General features: G+C 38.3%; 1 protein-coding gene across 1 annotated transcript; it reads left to right on the plus strand.

Annotated features, from left to right (window-relative positions):
- Positions 1-319: 319 nt before the first annotated feature.
- Positions 320-21,883, plus strand: LOC117337862 (kelch domain-containing protein 4-like). Its single transcript, XM_033898995.1, has 12 exons — positions 320-527; positions 3,787-3,878; positions 4,270-4,348; positions 6,025-6,123; positions 10,241-10,377; positions 11,723-11,815; positions 12,844-13,070; positions 13,410-13,555; positions 18,525-18,616; positions 19,289-19,817; positions 21,028-21,118; positions 21,646-21,883. Exons 1-12 carry the CDS (start codon positions 414-416, stop codon positions 21,855-21,857), a joined length of 1,911 nt encoding a protein of 636 aa, XP_033754886.1. The 5' UTR covers positions 320-413; the 3' UTR covers positions 21,858-21,883.
- The last annotated feature ends 686 nt before the right edge of the window (positions 21,884-22,569 follow it).

The raw sequence follows: 22,569 nt of genomic DNA on the forward strand, positions 1-22,569 counted from the left end.
TTTGCCAGATAATTTATGAATAAAAGTAAAAGGGTCTTTTGACGAGATAGGATATGCCCATTCGTCTGGAAGTTAATTGCATATTTTAACACAACACTGCAGCGCACTGAACCTATTTTGAACAAAATGAATAACAACAATACTAAAAGGTACCAAAAATACATAATATATATATCACCAGGCACAATTGTAAACGTTCTTCACGAATGCAATGTTACAAAAAAATATCGCCAAAAATAATTTATTTTAGAAATATTTGTGTAGTACATCAATGAACTGTTGCCATATCTGCATCACAGAAACGTTTGGAACGCAAGGACCGCAAAACGTAAAAATCATAAGCGTCAAATTGACATTGAGATTAACCATGTGGCTGCTAAAATTCACGAAACCTCAACTTTGAAAGTGACAAAATGGGTAAGAAAAATAAGAAAGACAAGAAAGGAAAAGGGAAAGAGAAGACTGCACTAAAGACAGAACGGAATGCAGAAAAAAAGGCGAAGAAAGAACTGGCAGAAAAGGGAGAGGTATGCTCGATATCGAAGATAAATTTAAATTTGTGCAGTTGCGAGATACTGTATGGGATTCATACTGTATATGTGAGAATGATAAAACAGTGAAACACCCAAAGATTACCTCCAAAACACCCATATTACCACAGGACTATCACAAACATTCTAAAACACACAAACTACAACATGCATCTATATAGTATAGAGATAAAAAATCAATATACACATGTTATGTCTACAGATATTAAACTTCATGTTGTACTTATAATTAACTAGTGAATCATTTAATTTATCTGTTCAAATGATATGTTACAAAGGAGATTTATGACACAAGTCTTAGTATTTTGTTATTATTAAAATTTGTGACAAGTTAATCTAGTCATATTTATGAATGTAGTAGGACCGTGAGCAACGCCATGAGAGGGTGTCTCCTTGACTCACATTGTGTTTTAAATGAACAAATGTTAACTGATACTGAACCGGTGACACACAGTCATGTCCTGCATGCCCCTAGCTACTTCCCCAGGTTCCATGTGCCAATGGCACAGATTGAAAAGATCACACAAAATGATATTAACTTAACAATTTTTTATGTAAACAAGATGATATCGAGTATATATATATATATACAACGAATTTACGGGTATATATATATATATATATATATATACAATTGTAGCCTTATGTGTGTGGGCAAACATCACACAGACAACTTGTATAGTTTCAGGTTTAATCAGAAGGCCTACAAATGTACAAACATGACATGAATAACAGAAACGGCGACGATGGACATAACATGAACGTAAATAACCGAGACGATCACATGTACAAATGTAGGATCTTCAATAAAATAACAAGTAATATGATCATATATGTAAAAGACTTACCAGGGACGGATGACTGGTACATTGTAACATGTTGTCATGCTGAGTGCCGTGTCTGGAATGATGTAAAAGTGTGCTGGTGCAGGGTATTGACAGGTGTTTAGCATGCGCACACACTCACCTGCTCACTACAATGACCAATCAGGACAACTTCCACACATACCTTACATTCCAATGCTTGACGCAGTATGAGGCGCGGGAACTTACCTGTTGGTCAGTCAACCCTGACCTGTGTTATTATATAACACAATATATATATCCAACTGGCTACACAATGAATTTATAAAGAGAAAGTCAGTACTAGTAAATTATGGACAAAACGATCATAGGACTCAGTAGCCGTCAAGTTACACAGAGTCTACTAATTGATATCAAATGCCAGATGGCCTCTAGTTATTTAACAAAACCCTGCTAAATCTATAAAAATACTCCGTCAATATCAGCAGGAATACTAAACTACAAGCTTAGAAAATCCAACTGGTGTGCCCTGAGTACATATTGCAACTAAAGTCCAACCCCCTGTGAAAGTTGTCTCCCTTGCATTGTTTCAGCAAGGTCAACGTGTATGTGTAATACATTCTGGCCTTCTGGTACTGTAAACTACCCCCAACATATCTTACAACTGCTGCATAATGTTATTTTTTACTGATATGTCACCAGACTACCCAAATAGCTAATAAACAGAACGCATTCTGGTGTCAGTCAGAATGTCAATAAGTCAAGACTACAAGAAGACCTCCCCCCAACATGGAAGTTAAGTTAACAAGCAATAGTGACAGTAAACATTCCACTGACGGAATGGTAGCTAACGCTTTACACTAGGACTACAAATCCTTGTCACTACATACTGCTGTCAGGACAACCTGTAGGGTGGCTTACCTCACCTGACAACTATACGATATATTCTGCTGCCAACCAGAAGTACAGAGAGCGTACACCCTAGAACTTATGAGATTTATACCAGAGAAAATAGTCTCTAACCGAGAGATTCCACATATATATCCTAGCAAAACAAACGATTGGTCCCTGTGATGAACAGCCAATTAAAGCGGTGTGACAAATAAAACCACTTTCACAAGCATGGCAGCGAAATAGGATAACAATCAGACAACAAAGCTTTCTGTAGCAAAATACATGAATCGTAAGGCGACAAACAATACCTGGTACTACAAAATGGAATCTAGAGGTGAAAAACTATCCTAGCTACCTGAATAACACAGAGTCACAATATACAAAGGTATTCTAACTAATGTCAAAACCTGACTCCAGCACAATTACATCTACCCAATCTATTAAGTAAAGCCAGCAAACCTTGTAAAACCATAACAGATATATATATATACTGTACAACATACAGGAGGCTGTCAGCAGGCCATCCAGAACAATAAAGGAAAAATGTCTTGCCCATGGACACAAACACAACAGTACAAATTGATGTTTCTCAGCTTCCTGAGTTACACCATCTTCGCTAGCCAAGGCTTCTGATTACGTTACACTCCACGAACCCTTGGCGGATATAGTCGTGTTCAAACCGTCGCGCCCTGGAATCCCAGGGCATCCAATCAAATCGCGTTTTACATTCTGGCTTGGTTTTGCAGTAAACAAAAAATGGGGAATTGCCGACTATGTCATGGCATTTTACCTAAATACAAAAATCACAATCTTTGGGGGAACATTCGCAGTGTTTGATCAATTCATATAAGTCATTGATCACATATCTCATCGAAATGACACCAAACCTCGATGTGTGTTTGTAAACATCACCGATGAAGTAAATCGGTAACGCTTGTTTTGATTGGTCGAAAATGTCATGCGTGAAGGGTGGTAATTTCGAATCACCGCTAGAGGGCCAGAACTGACGCCTATATCTGCCAAGGGTTCGTGGAGTGTAACGTAATCAGAAGCCTTGGCTAGCGAAGATGGAGTTACACTAACTGGCATGTGTAGTGAGTGTCAAACTACGCACCTCGGAACTTCACATGAGGTTACATGGCTCAGACTAGGGACATCTGCAATGTGACAAGCATGGCACTGACTGGAACTCACACTGCATGCTCCAATCTCCTGTCAACACTCTAACATCTGGTCTATGGACCACTGTACATATATTACTGCACAAAGCCACAATCAGTACACTTCTGATTGATTTAGTTTTACTTTCCGAAATTTTGCATTTTCTTATGTTGAGTGTACGCAAAATTGATGAGTTCTATCTCCAGACCAAGACAAACACAAATCCATTAAACTGCTTTGTTCTTCTTTTTTTTTTGCTTCTACTTGACATTCATTGAGCTTTAAATGAGTTGATGTAATGATTTCAAGTAATCAGTATACAGTAGAAGCTGATCCATGTAGGTAAAGTTTTATTTGTTCCTTATTTTCTATAATAGGATGATATAGAGAAGCTGATTGCCGAGTTTCAAAGCAAAGATAAGAAGAGAGTTCAGGTTATCGAGGAAAAATGTGATCCCCCATCACCAAGGTATGTGTAGTAGAATATGTAACACTTGTGCATCACTACTAAAATTTTAACAATCAGAAATGAAGATAATGTGGTAATATTATAATAAAGTTTTATAAAGCTAACGTTATTGTGACGTGTCCCATTGCTTTCCTCTCTTCCTTGTGTCTAAACATAAACGATCAACAAAGCAAATACCTCGTAAGTTGATTACATGTTTACGAGCCTTGTATTGGCTATCGCCAAGCAATTACCTTTAGAACTAATGATGTACTATAATCATTGACATAAGAGAAGATAATAACACTCCCTTTTATAATTAAGTATTTAACTGTTACACAATGTGATTATGTCTTCATCAAACTGAAACATATGTATTTATCAGCTGTGTTAAATTGTTGTCTCCCTTCAGATGCAACATGACATTGTCAGCCCATCCTACCAAGGAGGAGTTGATCATGTTTGGTGGAGAGTACTGCACTGGTAATAAGGTACTGGCTTACTGACACAGTGATACAGTGTAGGAGTCACAGTTATAGTCAAGTCAGTTTCTGACATAACTGATGGAAATAAATTACAGAAATATTTTATATAGCCACTATTTCATTTCATAATTATGAAAAACTTAGATGTTATTTACAAAATTCAAACGCGTGTACAAATGGTTGGAATTTACCATATAAACAAACAAATATTCAATTTGTAGACACTATTTATAACAGTAGATCTAGCTGTATTGAATAGCAAAGTTCCCGTGGCCCCGATTGCTTCACAGCAGGTTTGTGTTTTATAAGCTGAACAGTGTGAAATATTTGTATACATTTTGAAATTGACAAGAAGTAAATTATTAAGCAACACAGTTGCAATCTTGGAAGAAAATATAAAGCGAGTACACACTTGTGTATTTACCCAATATTTCATATACATTCTGTACATGAATTTTCAGTTCTGGATTCCCTGCACTATATTTAGGTGGTCTATCTTTATATTAACTTGGGGTATTGACACCAGTTTTGATTCCCTAGGCTGACCACAGAAAAGATATTTATATGGTGACAATAAAATTATCGTAAAAGTCATTGGAAAGAGTACTTAAAAAGTACATAATCACCGGAAATTTTCAACTTGTACAGAATAACCCTTTAACATGTTTGATTTACTGCATATAAGGTTTTGTCTAGAGTGACTAGACAAAATGAATTAGGACTATCACCATGGTATTTGTTAATCTGACATTAAACTCCACTCATATTGAGTAACTATCTTGGGATAATAACATGTGTTTTCTTCCTCATTGCAATTTTAGAAATCCAACTTTTCCTTCTAACTTAAATTTTATCATGCCCATTAGGACAAAAATGTTAATATTACAATCATACAAACAATGCCAACTTTCCTATAGCTTTTAAGCTATAGTTTTATTATCCCCATTCAAAGATCAGAATAAGATATTGGAATGCCACTGTTTTCTGTCAGTCTGTCCTTCATTCCGCGTCACCATTTCCTGACAATAATGTTAGCTCAAACTTGATATGATACTTCCCTACTGTCACAACTTCCTTGGTATTCATTATTGATGTGAAAGTTCAAAAGCAAAAGTCACTGTAAGAAATTCCTGGAAATTTATTTAAAGTTTCCCCTCATCTTGAGTTCCCTTGGACAGATCTGTTTGTCTGGACACCATTTTTGTACAATGATGCAAGTTTAAGTTAACCACTTAAACCCAAACTTCACACACGGCTTTCTTACCAGGACTGCTTTATTGGAATTTCTTTATTGGTCAAAAGGAAAAATGTCTAGGGCGCTGTTACTATAAATAGAAAATCGGCTTCTTGCTCAATAATTCCAGTTCCTTTGGACTGAAAACACTCACTGCTTTCTTATTGGAAGTGCTTGCTTGTATTAAAAGGTAAAAGATCAGATGTCAATGTCGCCATTACTGAAAATGATTAAACAAGGATACAGGCTAGGTAGTGCAATGCTATCGCTTTTTATATATCTGTGTATTTTCACTGAACTAATAAAACAACTATAATATAAAGTGGTGATAATTTAATGTCAATTTATAGCTACTGGATTACAGCAAGAGTAATTATTATTTCGTTTTCATTGAAAGTTTAAGTATTTTGGAGGTCATGCATTAATCAGTCTGTTTGTTGATTTACAGACTTACATGTACAACGACCTGTTTTTCTATAACATCAAGAAGAAGGAGTGGATGAAGGTCTCTGCCCCAAATGGCCCTGCTCCCAGGAGTTCTCATCAGGTATCTATACACCACACCCCACTCCCAGGAGTTCTCATCAGGTATCTATACACCACACCCCACTCCCAGGAGTTCTCATCAGGTATCTATACACCATACCCCACTCCCAGGAGTTCTCATCAGGTATCTATACACCACACCCCACTCCCAGGAGCTCTCATCAGGTATCTATACACCACACCCCACTCCCAGGAGCTCTCATCAGGTATCTATACACCACACCCCACTCCCAGGAGTTCTCATCAGGTATCTATACACCATACCCCACTCACAGGAGTTCTCATCAGGTATCTATACACCACACACCACTCCCAGGAGTTCTCATCAGGTATCTATACACCACACCCCACTCCCAGGAGTTCTCATCAGGTATCTATACACCACACCCCACTCCCAGGAGTTCTCATCAGGTATCTATACACCACACCCCACTCCCAGGAGTTCTCATCAGGTATCTATACACCATACCCCACTCCCAGGAGTTCTCATCAGGTATCTATACACCACACCCCACTCCCAGGAGTTCTCATCAGGTATCTATACACCACACCCCACTCCCAGGAGCTCTCATCAGGTATCTATACACCACACCCCACTCCCAGGAGTTCTCATCAGGTATCTATACACCATACCCCACTCCCAGGAGTTCTCATCAGGTATCTATACACCACACCCCACTCCCAGGAGCTCTCATCAAGTGTCTATACACCACACCCCACTCCCAGGAGTTCTCATCAGGTATCTATACACCATACCCCACTCCCAGGAGTTCTCATCAGGTATCTATACACCACACCCCACTCCGTGGATCTCTCATCAAGTGTCTACACTCCACCCAGTTCCAGAGGAGCTCTCAGCAGATCATCTTTATGCCACACCCTGCTCCCAGGAGCTCTCATCAGGTATCTTTATACCAAATCTTCACAAGGAGCTCTTGTAGCCAAGGGATGCCTAAATGACCAGGCAAAGCCACCAAACCACCAGTCTGGATGACCTGGTAAACATCTATAGAACCTTGATAGTCTCCCACCAAACCACCAGTCTGGATGACTTGGTAAACATCTATAGAACCTTGATAGTCTCCCACCAAACCACCAGTCTGGATGACCTGGTAAACATCTATAGAACCTTGATAGTCTCCCACCAAACCACCAGTCTGGATGACTTGGTAAACATCTATAGAACCTTGATAGTCTCCCACCAAACCACCAGTCTGGATGACCTGGTAAACATCTATAGAACCTTGATAGTCTCCCACCAAACCACCAGTCTGGATGACCTGGTAAACATCTATAGAACCTTGATAGTCTCCCACCAAACCACCAGTCTGGATGACCTGGTAAACATCTATAGAACCTTGATAGTCTCCCACCAAACCACCAGTCTGGATGACCTGGTAAACATCTATAGAACCTTGATAGTCTCCCACCAAACCACCAGTCTGGATGACCTGGTAAACATCTATAGAACCTTGGTAGTCTCCCACCAAACCACCAGTCTGGATGACTTGGTAAACCTCTATAGAACCTTGATAGTCTCCCACCAAACCACCAGTCTGGATGACCAGGTAAACATCTATAGAACCTTGATAGTCTCCCACCAAACCACCAGTCTGGATGACCTGGTAAACATCTATAGAACCTTGATAGTCTCCCACCAAACCACCAGTCTGGATGACCTGGTAAACATCTATAGAACCTTGATAGTCTCCCACCAAACCACCAGTCTGGATGACCTGGTAAACATCTACAGAACCTTGATAGTCTCCCACCAAACCACCAGTGTGGATGACCTGGTAAACATCTATAGAACCTTGATAGTCTCCCACCAAACCACCAGTCTGGATGACCTGGTAAACATCTACAGAACCTTGATAGTCTCCCACCAAACCACCAGTCTGGGTGACCTTGTAAACATCTATAGAACCTTGATAGTCTCCCAGCAAGCCACCAGTCTGGATGACCTGGTAAACATCTATAGAACCTTGATAGTCTCCCACCAAACCACCAGTCTGTGTGACTTGGTAAACATCTATAGAACCTTGATAGTCTCCCACCAAACCACCAGTCTGGATGACCTGGTAAACATCTATAGAACCTTGATAGTCTCCCACCAAACCACCAGTCTGGATGACCTGGTAAACATCTATAGAACCTTGATAGTCCCCCACCAAACCACCAGTCTGGATGACTTGGTAAACATCTATAGAACCTTGATAGTCTCCCACCAAACCACCAGTCTTGATGACCTGGTAAACATCTATAGAACCTTGATAGTCCCCCACCAAACCACCAGTCTGGATGACTTGGTAAACATCTATAGAACCTTGATAGTCTCCCACCAAACCACCAGTCTGGATGACCTGGTAAACATCTATAGAACCTTGATAGTCCCCCACCAAACCACCAGTCTGGATGACTTGGTAATCATCTATAGAACCTTTATAGTCTCCCACCAAACCACCAGTCTTGATGACCTGGTAAACATCTATAGAACCTTGATAGTCCCCCACCAAACCACCAGTCTGGATGACTTGGTAAACATCTATAGAACCTTGATAGTCTCTCACCAAACCACCAGTCTGGATGACCTGGTAAACATCTATAGAACCTTGATAGTCTCCCACCAAACCACCAGTCTGGATGACCTGGTAAACATCTATAGAACCTTGATAGTCTCCCACCAAACCACCAGTCTGGATGACCTGGTAAACATCTATAGAACCTTGATAGTCTCCCACCAAACCACCAGTCTGGGTGACCTGGTAAACATCTATAGAACCTTGATTGTCTCTCACCAAACCACCAGTCTGGATGACCTGGTAAACATCTATACAACCTTGATAGTCTCTCACCAAACCACCAGTCTGGATGACCTGGTAAACATCTACAGAACCTTGATAGTCTCTCACCAAACCACCAGTCTGGATGACCTGGTAAACATCTATAGAACCTTGATAGTCTCCCACCAAACCACCAGTCTGGATGACTTTGTAAACATCTACAGAACCTTGATAGTCTCCCACCAAACCACCAGTCTGGATGACCTGGTAAACATCTATAGAACCTTGGTAGTCTCTCACCAAACCACCAGTCTGGATGACCTGATAAACATCTACAGAACCTTGATAGTCTCCCACCAAACCACCAGTCTGGATGACTTTGTAAACATCTACAGAACCTTGATAGTCTCCCACCAAACCACCAGTCTGGATGACCTGGTAAACATCTATAGAACCTTGGTAGTCTCTCACCAAACCACAAGTCTGGATGACCTTGTAAACATCTATAGAACCTTGATAGTCTCCCACCAAACTACCAGTCTATTTAACCTGGTAAACATCTATAGAACCTTGATAGTCTCCCACCAAACCACCAGTCTGGATGACCTGGTAAACATCTATAGAACCTTGATAGTCTCCCACCAAACCACCAGTCTGGATGACCTGGTAAACATCTATAGAACCTTGATAGTCTCCCACCAAACCACCAGTCTGGATGACCTGGTAAACATCTATAGAACCTTGATAGTCTCCCACCAAACCACCAGTCTGGATGACCTGGTAAACATCTATAGAACCTTGGTAGTCTCCCACCAAACCACCAGTCTGGATGACCTGGTAAACATCTACGGAACCTTGATAGTCTCCCACCAAACCACCAGTCTGGATGACCTGGTAAACATCTATAGAACCTTGATAGTCTCCCACCAAACCACCAGTCTGGGTGACCTGGTAAACATCTATAGAACCTTGATAGTCTCCCACCAAACCACCAGTCTGGGTGACCTGGTAAACATCTATAGAACCTTGATAGTCTCCCACCAAACCACCAGTCTGGATGACCTGGTAAACATCTACAGAACCTTGATTGTCTCCCACCAAACCACCAGTCTGTGTGACCTGGTAAACATCTACAGAACCTTGATAGTCTCCCAGCAAGCCACCAGTCTGGATGACCTGGTAAACATCTATAGAACCTCCCCAACTCTGTACCCAATCTCCCAGCAAGCCACCAGCCAGGAGAACCTGATAAAGGTCTTTAGAGTCTTGGTAGTTTCCCAACAAGCCAGCAGTCTATAGGCTTTATTTAGATTCTTGATGCTTCTGTTGTTTTAGGCAATAACCTTAAAACAGGGAGGAGGGCAGCTGTGGATATTCGGAGGGGAATTTGCCAGCCCCACACAGTCTCAGTTCTACCACTACAAAGAACTGTGGGTCTACCACATAAAGGACAAGGCATGGGAGAAAATCAGGTAGGTCAAGGTCATTCTTCTGAAAGGGCAGTAGAGGAAGGTCATACAGTGCAAAGGTTAAAGTAATAAAGATTCTGCTCAGGGACGCATTGAAAGCAATTTCATAAAATGAATCTTCTAATTCAAAGAATATTACTTATAATACTCCAAAAGATACATGCATGTGTTATAAAGACATTTTGATTTCATAAATGCATAGCATATAGCTGATTTTTACTTGATAAAGTCAACATCTTGATCCAGATCTGATGTTATTTGTATTTCCTTCATAAGGTGATATTATACTGCTGATCACCCTGATTTATATACAGTCCAACCCAGTTATGACGAATTTCTGGGGACCCTTCAAATGTTTTCGTACTATACGGGTTCCGTATTATGTGGGGTCGTATTTCCAATGTGCCACACCATGCATATTCGCACAGCACATGTACACTTCGTACATGTTTGTATACACACGTTTCATGTTACACTTTTCTCACTAATAATGAACAAAACCGCATGTTAATTTAATTATTTAATATCAAAAATAAAACATTTAAAACATTGTACATTGTAAGTGTGTGGCGTTCAGTCTTTGGTTATTTACAGTTGGCCTACCAATACACAATAGGCCTACAACAGCTACATAATGTCATATCACGATCGCGCTAATCACGTTTTGCAGCTGCGAAAAAATCACTGACCAGTGTTTGTTTCACTGTTTCCAAGCTGACCTTACTTACAAATATATCCAGATCTAAGGAGATTTTTGAAAACAAAATCTTGAACGTCATTTTGATTTTGAACGAATTATTTCAACTTGGTCAAGGCATTCGCAGGCCTCGCGATCTGTAACACATGTTTCCGGGTCAGTAACATCATCATTGTCATCATCACTCTCGTGGAGCTCTGTTCCTTTCACAGAATTGATAATGTCAGTCTCCGTAATCTCCAATGGTTACCATTGTTTAATTGAACACTTTACCTGTATACCTGCCTACAGCTTTATACACTTTCTTTAGAGCGTGTGGGTCGGTACGAGACAAAGGTCATGAAAACTTACCTGCGTCACACTTGGCGGACTCTGACTTTGACACTTTGTATTATGTGGGTTTAAAACAACACAAACAGTGGTCAAGGGACTCTAGCATCCAGGTTTTCGTCGTAATCGATTCGTATTAAGTGGGTAAACAATATAAGCATATTGCACATGGTTTGCAGGGGATTTGATTTTCATTCGTATAAAGCGAGTTTTTGTATTATCAGAGTTTGTATTAAGTGGGTTGGACTGTAGACAGATACACTTATATCATCGTCTGTAATATTTCCAGAGTGACATTAACTTTGGTGTATCTAATTCCAGTGCCCCTGGAGCCCCTGCCAGTAGAAGTGGACACCGAATGGTTCACTGTAAAAAACACATTATTGTGTTTGGTGGTTTTCATGACAATATCAGGTAGGAATCTTGTACTTCTAATATGATATTGTCTGGGTCATAACATTTGAATTATTGAAGACATCCTGATGAAAATGGAAACAGCAATGCATCTTCACAGACATTATGCAGTATATTGAAATTAGGTCACTGTAACCTTGACTTCAAAGTGATATGTCAAGTGGCAACATGTCTCTAAAAATATAATTTTCCAAATATTCTTATGTAGTAAATAATTTGTTATGACGTTATCAAGCAAATAGACTGAAATAAGTTAAGGAAGTTTCCTGGCTAGAGGTCAAGGTAAAAAGTCAAAGATCAAAGTCAAAATTTAAAATAGTTCAGTAGAATTTGAGAGTAAATGTTTTTACTGAGATCATGTGGCATAGTTGACCAGAATCTAATGACTTAGTCCAAGCTGGTATATAAAGTAGTTTTTCAAAATATTATGAAGCAAAGTTTATTTGACAGAAAGGAAAAGCTACTGAGCCCAGTATAGGTTTGATATGAAATACAGTACTTGATACTTTTACTGGTACTGTATAGTTGCTTTTATTCACGGGGGATTTAATTTCGCTATATTCGCGGTCAAGGTAATGTCCGCGAAATTAAATACCCGTGAATATTTTTCACCTTGTGATGAGTGACAACTATGACAATGAATAATAAACAATCTTTATTTAAAGCATATTGTTAAGCAGAACATGTACATCGTAAGTATCACGCTGGTATACTCGGGTATCGTATTAACTTTTATAATCCCCCGAGGAGTTACGAATGGTTAATCTATGTCAAGAAATTCATTTTTGTAAGAAATTGAAAATGCGCGAAATTTTCTCCCCGCGAAATAGTCCTGAACAGAAAAACGCGAAATTTTCACCCCGCGAAATTAAACAACTATACAGTAAGTAATGAACAGCAAATATGTTACTGGCTAACAAGGGGAGGCATGTTTTGTTCACAAAAATAATTTTCCAGTACAGAATTCAGATAAAAAAAAGTATTTGAGAGGAGCACATTTATGATTAAATAATATAACTCGTTTTTAGAGATTATAAATACTACAATGACGTGTATGCCTTTGACCTGGAAACATACTCTTGGAACAAGCTGGAACCCTCAGGAGCCCCTCCAGCCCCAAGGTCAGGATGCATCATGGCTGCCATTCCAGATCAAACCAAGGTCATTATCTATGGAGGGTACAGTAAGGAGAAGGTCAGACGTGACACTGACAAGGGCAAAGTCCACACAGACATGGTAATGCTGACTACAGAAGGTGAGTAAACATAGAATCACTGAGATCTGAACGGTAGATGTACCGGTACCTTGTCATATATAATGTACATGTGATACAACATACCCAGGTATGATTCACATTTGTTGAGGTTTAATTCCTTTCCTTGGTTTTTGACCACTTTGAATTACTCTATCACTCCCAAATATGCAGACTGTTACTAGATCAGTTCCTGATTCATTCTGACATTTTCCTGAAATTTGAAATAGCAAACTTTTGATTTATGTTCTAGCCGATCTCTGGAATAACCAGATTATCTCTTTAGAGTTGTACCTTACACTGATTATAGGTCCCATTAACAGCCTTGTGTTTTTGTCACAGGTAAAGTAAAAGATGAGAATACTCCAATCAAATGGAAATGGGTCCACATGAAACAGTCTGGTACCAAACCCTCAGCCAGATGTGGTTTGTCATTGGCTGTCACCCCTGGCAACAGAGCTGTCTGCTTCGGAGGCGTTTATGACCAGGTATAAAAACAATCCTTTGTGTCTATATATTTACTATCACTGATGTACCTACATATAGAGTAATTTAATAGCTAGGATAGGATAGTAAGTAAACTTGTTTTACAACAATTACGAAACAAGTTATATCAATTTAGATTAATCACAATTCTTGGCCTCGATTGAAGCACATGAGGGGTATTACTTACTGTGGGAGGAAACCTGAGAACTGGGGGATCCCATGTTGTGCAGGTTTGATTGAACCATATATCTGGATCAGTGTTTTGATTGACTCATATATCTGGATCAGTGTTTTGATTGACTCATATATCTGGATCAGTGTTTTGATTGACTCATATATCTGGATCAGTGTTTTGATTGACTCATATATCTGGATCAGTGTTTTGATTGACTCATATATCTGGATCAGTGTTTTGATTGACCCATATATCTGGATCAGTGTTTTGATTGACTCATATATCTGGATCAGTGTTTTGATTGACCCATATATCTGGATCAGTGTTTTGATTGACCCATATATCTGGATCAGTGTTTTGATTGACCCATGTATCTGGATCAGTGTTTTGATTGACTCATATATCTGGATCAGTGTTTTGATTGACTCATATATCTGGATCAGTGTTTTGATTGACCCATATATCTGGATCAGTGTTTTGATTGACCCATGTATCTGGATCAGTGTTTTGATTGACTCATATATCTGGATCAGTGTTTTGATTGACTCATATATCTGGATCAGTGTTTTGATTGACTCATATATCTGGATCAGTGTTTTGATTGACCCATATATCTGGATCAGTGTTTTGATTGACCCATGTATCTGGATCAGTGTTTTGATTGACTCATATATCTGGATCAGTGTTTTGATTGACTCATATATCTGGATCAGTGTTTTGATTGACCCATATATCTGGATCAGTGTTTTGATTGACCCATATATCTGGATCAGTGTTTTGATTGACTCATATATCTGGATCAGTGTTTTGATTGACCCATATATCTGGATAAGTGTTTTGATTGACTAATATATCTGGATCAGTGTTTTGATTGACTCATATATCTGGATCAGTGTTTTGATTGACCCAAATATCTGGATCAGTGTTTTGATTGACTCATATATCTGGATCAGTGTTTTGATTGACCCATATATCTGGATCAGTGTTTTGATTGACTAATATATCTGGATCAGTGTTTTGATTGACCCATATACATGTATCTGGATCAGTGTTTTGATTGACTCATATATCTGGATCAGTGTTTTGATTGACCCATATATCTGGATCAGTGTTTTGATTGACCCATATATCTGGATCAGTGTTTTGATTGACCCATATATCTGGATCAGTGTTTTGATTGACTCATATATCTGGATCAGTGTTTTGATTGACCCATATATCTGGATCAGTGTTTTGATTGACCCATATATCTGGATCAGTGTTTTGATTGACTCATATATCTGGATCAGTGTTTTGATTGACCCATGTATCTGGATCAGTGTTTTGATTGACCCATATATCTGGATCAGTGTTTTGATTGACTCATATATCTGGATCAGTGTTTTGATTGACCCATGTATCTGGATCAGTGTTTTGATTGACTCATATATCTGGATCAGTGTTTTGATTGACCCATATATCTGGATCAGTGTTTTGATTGACCCATATATCTGGATCAGTGTTTTGATTGACCCATATATCTGGATCAGTGTTTTGATTGACCCATATATCTGGATCAGTGTTTTGATTGACCCATATATCTGGATCAGTGTTTTGATTGACTCATATATCTGGATCAGTGTTTTGATTGACCCATATATCTGGATCAGTGTTTTGATTGACCCATATATCTGGATCAGTGTTTTGATTGACCCATGTATCTGGATCAGTGTTTTGATTGACCCATATATCTGGATCAGTGTTTTGATTGACCCATATATCTGGATCAGTGTTTTGATTGACCCATGTATCTGGATCAGTGTTTTGATTGACCCATATATCTGGATCAGTGTTTTGATTGACTCATATATCTGGATCAGTGTTTTGATTGACCCATATACATGTATCTGGATCAGTGTTTTGATTGACTCATATATCTGAATCAGTGTTTTGATTGACCCATATATCTGGATCAGTGTTTTGATTGACCCATATATCTGGATCAGTGTTTTGATTGACTCATATATCTGGATCAGTGTTTTGATTGACTCATATACATGTATCTGGATCAGTGTTTTGATTGACTCATATATCTGGATCAGTGTTTTGATTGACTCATATATCTGGATCAGTGTTTTGATTGACTCATATATCTGGATCAGTGTTTTGATTGACCCATATATCTGGATCAGTGTTTTGATTGACTCATATATCTGGATCAGTGTTTTGATTGACTCATATATCTGGATCAGTGTTTTGATTGACCCATATACATGTATCTGGATCAGTGTTTTGATTGACTCATATATCTGGATCAGTGTTTTGATTGACCCATATATCTGGATCAGTGTTTTGATTGACTCATATATCTGGATCAGTGTTTTGATTGACTCATATATCTGGATCAGTGTTTTGATTGACCCATATACATGTATCTGGATCAGTGTTTTGATTGACTCATATATCTGGATCAGTGTTTTGATTGACCCATATATCTGGATCAGTGTTTTGATTGACCCATATATCTGGATCAGTGTTTTGATTGACCCATATATCTGGATCAGTGTTTTGATTGACCCATATATCTGGATCAGTGTTTTGATTGACTCATATATCTGGATCAGTGTTTTGATTGACCCATATATCTGGATCAGTGTTTTGATTGACCCATATACATGTATCTGGATCAGTGTTTTGATTGACTCATATATCTGGATCAGTGTTTTGATTGACCCATATATCTGGATCAGTGTTTTGATTGACCCATGTATCTGGATCAGTGTTTTGATTGACTCATATATCTGGATCAGTGTTTTGATTGACTCATATATCTGGATCAGTGTTTTGATTGACTCATATATCTGGATCAGTGTTTTGATTGACCCATATATCTGGATCAGTGTTTTGATTGACTCATATATCTGGATCAGTGTTTTGATTGACCCATATATGTGGATCAGTGTTTTGATTGACCCATATATCTGGATCAGTGTTTTGATTGACTCATATATCTGGATCAGTGTTTTGACATCATTAATCCATATTGAAGCAGTAGTGATATTACAGTAGGTTAGAAAAGAAATAACTAATAAACCTTACTGGCACTGATTGACATAAGGGCTTCACTAGAATTATCCATGTGGGAGGGGTCGGAGGCATTTTTCAGAGGCCCTAATGCCCAATATTCAAGCTGTCTGCCATCCTGTGAGAATTATAGGAAAATAACTTAACAATAAGGCAGTTCAGTATATAAAAAAAATTCTGGGTGACTATCAGAATTTGGACTGGTGTAACCAAGACTATCACTCTGGACTATTATTAATTAGTTGGACTTTAGTGATGAAGAAAAAATATATTTTTTCATAAAATGTATCCAAATATATGTATATTGCCTCTGTAAATTGAGAAGAGTGATATCTGTGACTTGTTTTATAAAATTTCATATGACATGAACAAAATTAGAGACACTTTTCATCACCTGATTCAGAAGACTTATATTTTGATAGACTTGAAAATAAAAATGTGGTGGACATAATGAAGCAGAGGCAGCCATTTTAAATTTATGATGTAATGTCATTATCCATATTATAACATCACGATCAATTTCTGACTGGCTTAATCAATTAAAAAAATCCTCCAGGTTATTAGCTCACCTGGTCCAAAGGATCAAGGTGAGCTTATGCTATACCTTGGCGTCTGCCATACAGCGTCTGTCCATCAACAATTGACTTCCTCTTAACCACTGATCAGAATTTAACCAAATTTGATAGGAAGCATCCCTATGTGACTGGGATTTTACATTTATACAGATAATGGGGCTGACTCCCCTGGGGCCTGTGGGGTGGGGCCAGAAGGGGTCCATTTGGTAATACATATTGATATTAACGACTTCTTCTCTAGATCTTTGCAATGTATGACATTGATATGTTAGTGGTAGCATCCTTAGGTGGCTGGTATTCAAATTTATACAAATGATGGGACTGTTTCACCAGGGGCCACAGGGGTGGGGCAAAAAGGAGCAATTTGACTTTATTGCTTTAAAGGACTAATTTTTTTTAAACTGTCAAGGTCCCCACCCCCTATTCCTAATCATATGTATTAAACACAATCATGTTGAGTCTTGACTTCGTTTCTAGGTTAGTTGAGATCCCACCCCATAATCATACATATAGCATTGTTAGACATCAACAAATAAAGCTATTATCAAAAGGAACATGAACATTATTTTGAAGTTTGCTCAAATAAACCAGGTGAGTGATACAGGCCCACTGGGCCTCTTATATAACACTGGTGACAAATATGCAAAAACATGACTAGATATCAGGATGATAATGTGATATATAGAGAATACATGGTCAGTGTCTTAAAATATAAGCTGTTTTTTGGCGAGGGTAAAGAAAGACAAAAGTGGCGAGCCTTGGCCCGAGCCAAAAATAATCATCAAAAATAACCATTTTGAAGTGAAACAGTGTCAAAAATGACAGAAATTTGTTCGCCTTTTAAACGTAGTTTCACTTTGAAGTAGGTCAGTCGAACTGACGCACGTACTAAGATTCCAAAATACAGCTGTTTTCCGTCACTGTCGTATACAGCAAAAATATATACGGTGGGTGTATTTCGACAATGCGGTGGCAGTTGCAGGATAAATATATATATATATGTATGTTGTCTCTGTAAATAAACCAGGTTAGTGATACAGGCCCTCTGGGCCTCTTATATAACACTGGTGACAAATATGCAAAAACATGACATGAGCACTAGATATCAGGATGATAATGTGATATATATATATATATATATGTATGTTGTCTCTGTAGATGGAGGATGAAGAAGACTTGGATAGTTTGTTTTTTAACGAGATGTACACACTGGATCTGGAGAGGGGCAAATGGTTCCCCCTCACCCTCAGGTATGTTCTGATTGGTTAAACTTTAGAGGTCAAATGGTTCCCCCTCACCTTCAGGTATGTTCTCATTGGTTAAACTTTAGAGGACAAATGGTTCCCCCTCACCTTCAGGTATGTTCTGATTGGTTAAACTTTAGAGGTCAAATGGTTCCCCCTCACCTTCAGGTATGTTCTCATTGGTTAAACTTTAGAGGTCAAATGGTTCCCCCTCACCCTCAGGTATGTTCTGATTGGTTAAACTTGAGAGGACAAATGGTTCCCCCTCACCCTCAGGTATGTTGTCATTGGTTAAACTTTAGTTAACAAATGCTCCCCTCTCATTGGTTAAACTTTTAGAGGACAAATGCTTACCGCTCATTAGTTAAACTTTAGAGGTCAAATGGTTCCCCCTCACCCTCAGGTATGTTCTCATTGTTTAAACTTTAGAGGACAAATGGTTCCCCCTCACCCTCAGGTATGTTCTGATTGGTTAAACTTTAGAGGTCAAATGGTTCCTCATCACCTTCAGGAGTGCTCTTATTGGTCAACTGGTTCCCCCTCAAATTCAGGTATATTCTTGTGGTCAAATTTTGAACATTTTTCTGTTGACTGATCAGTATGTTCAGATAATGAGCATAGAGACCAGGATATGTTTTGATGATCGAAAGACTCAATTCTAGATATTTTATCTTGTAGAGGAAGAAAATCCACAGGCACAGAAAAGAGGAAAAGAAGGAAAAAAAAGGAAGAAGGTCAGGGTGATGAAAGTGATGAAGAGGGTGTTGATGAGGAAGACAGTGATACTGAAGATGATGATGTTGAGGAAGCAGAAGAAGATATAAAAAAGTTAAAACTTGATAATGAAACAGACATTCAAAGTGAGGACACGAACTGTAGTACATGTAGCCAAGGCAATATCCAGGGGGTGGGTAAAGGGTCAAGTCAGGGGTCATGTCAGGATGGTGAAGAGGACATCTTCAAGGTCACAATGGGTGAGAAGCCTGCTGGACAGGCAGAAGGTACGGAGGAGGATAACATGGATGTAGAGGTGTTTATGCCTCCGCCGAGAATGGGCACACTGATGACAGTGCGGGGTGGGGAGTTGTTCCTATATGGAGGACTTTGTGAGGTGGGGGACAGACAGATCACCTTTTCTGACTTCTACTCCCTTGATCTACACAAACTGGACGATTGGACAGTGCTTATACAGAACAAGCAGACACTGGTAAGTTTATTTACTGTCCCCTAATTGTGACCTTTTTTAATAGCTCACCTGGCCTAGAGGGCAAAGTAAGCTTACGCCTTGGGGTGATGTCTGTCATCTATCCATCTGTTGTCTGTTTTCCATCATCCACCATCATCTTTTCCATTTAAACAACTACTTCTGATAACCAAGAGACCTAGAATGATGATGTTCCAGGGATGAAGCAAGGTAACAGGAATCAGAGTCCTGGAAACCTTTAAATGTCTTCTTCTGGTTAACCAAAACGATGAGAAGCATCATATTTTGCTGATATGTTGTTACGATGAAACTTTACAAAGTTTACAAAGAAAAGTGATCTTGACACATATATCTAAGGTCATGGAGGTCATTTAAAAAAACAACAACATTTAATCAACTTCTCTCAAACCATAAGGCATATAATTATGAAATTTGGCAGGTAGATTCCTGGGATGAAGCCTCGCAATGTTTGCAAAAAGAAATGACCTTGACCTATATTTAAGGTCATAGGGGTGTGTTTGTTAAACATATAAAGGACATCTTCAAATAAACTGAAAGGCATTGAATCAAGTTCCTTTGGTTAATAATTGAAAGGCAGAGAATCATCAAACAAATGAATACCAATTGAGTGATGCAGGCCCGATGGGCTTCTTGTTATATGCCAGTCAAATTATGTCGGATGTATTGTGGTATATTACCGGTATCTGTGTACATCTGTCCGTCCTTCAATCCATATTTCCATCAACAATTGGTCAGTTAGGTCTTTGGAAATTTACCTGTAGGTTCTTCTTTGTTTCTATTTGTGCATGCTCAGAAGGAGAAAAGTACAGAAAAAAAATCAGACTTACATAGAACCAATGTAAAAATTAAATGATAGTCGTCAAGTTTCCCCTGGGATCTGTTGTTCTATAAACTAAAATAGCTTCTCATGTTGTATTCATTATTCTATTATTCTATTAGAGAGTGAAAGCTAGTAAAAACAATATAGAAACATGTGATTTTTTTTTTATTTAAGAATGATTTGTTCACATTAAATAATAAATAGAGTTGATAGAAGTAAGCAAAGGAAAGCCACAAGTTTGGACATCTGTCTGTATTTTCTATTGTACAGTACTCTGCTAAATTATAGTTATAATTTGTAAAGAAAAATCACTAAATAAATGAAAGATGCTGTGTTTTTGAGATTGGTGACCGATTATATTTGTGTATTTAGGATTGGGATGAATCAGACTCTGATGATGAGGAGTCTAAAGGGGCCAGTGGAGGCAAGGAGGAAGATGATGATGACGAAGATGATGATGAAGGTAAGACATTTAAATAAATTGCTACAAATTTTCTAACTAAATTCCATCCTTAATACAGTAGGGGTTACATTCACTTTCACTCTCTGTACCCAGGACAAAATTGAAGGCTCAGACACTGCCATCTTGTGGATATAAAAAGAGTAGTTTGATCACAGGCATTTCATATTCTGTGGAAAAAAAAGAGATGATAAAATAACGTTTTTATATAACCTGTTTACACAAAAAAGTCATTTTTATATGTAAAAGTTATTTTCTTTAATATGTTATAATGCCATTGGTTAAATCCTTTGAATTGCATAAAACGAATATGGTGGGGACCAAACCATTAAACTGTCTGGTTTTGAACTTGGTTGTTGCTTCTCTGTAATCTTCTTCAGAAATAAATCAGCTTTAGCCATTGCTCAGGTGTTTTCTCTCCACACCAATCATTGGCTAGTTGTGTGAATGTAACCTCGGGGAGTATTTGGTATGACTTAAAAATTTAATCTTCAATATATATTATTTTGTGTTTTTTTTTTAAATTTTAGATGAGTCAGATGATGACATTGCAGCCATTTTAGAAGGATGTGATGTACCTTCCAGGTCAGAGGAAGAGGAAGTGATGTCATATTTTGAGAGAACTAAGGAATTCTGGGAAACACAGTCACAGAAATATTTCAAAAAGGAAGACCTGAAAGTTACTAAACGAACAATTACAAAGTTTGCTAAGGAACTGTGTCAGGAATACTGTGATCAGTAGATTTTATAGTAAACAGAGTAACATTACATTAAGTCTGTGTTATCTTTAAATACATTTTGCATGATTTGCTTACAATGATGATTTTCTTGTGTATTCAAAGTTTGTGTGAAAAGGCAAAAATTAAGTCGATGTGAACAATTTGTTTTTACTTAAATTTTTGAAAATCATTGATAAGTTGTTATACAGTCTTATTGTAAATTCTGTTTTAACCAGTATGTCATACAGTCTTATTGTAAATCCTGTTTTAACCAGTATGTCACCAGGGTCAAAAGGTTGGCTTGTTCAGAGGTGTCCAGTGTAATGGGTGTAGATTGATCAGTGTAATGGATGTAGATTGATCAGTGTAATGGGTGTAGATTGATCAGTGTAATGGGTGTAGATTGATCAGTGTAATGGGTGTAGATTGATCAGTGTAATGGGTGTAGATTGATCAGTGTAATGGATGTAGATTGATCAGTGTAATGGGTGTAGATTGATCAGTGTAATGGGTGTAGATTGATCAGTGTAATGGGTGTATATTGATCAGTGTAATGAGTGTAGACTATTAAAACTGTAAACGCAAAAACAAAACCAGATTAAACAGGGTATGGATTATTAAGGTTTCAGCTGCTGTAGATTAAGAGGGAAAATGCCAGGATAAAACATCAAAGGCAGAATAGACAGGAATTTGGATTAGGCAGGGCCTGGTAAAATCAGGGAATACTGTAGTTTT

Source organism: Pecten maximus, chromosome 11, assembly GCF_902652985.1.
Source record: "Pecten maximus chromosome 11, xPecMax1.1, whole genome shotgun sequence".
NCBI lineage: Eukaryota > Metazoa > Mollusca > Bivalvia > Pectinida > Pectinidae > Pecten > Pecten maximus.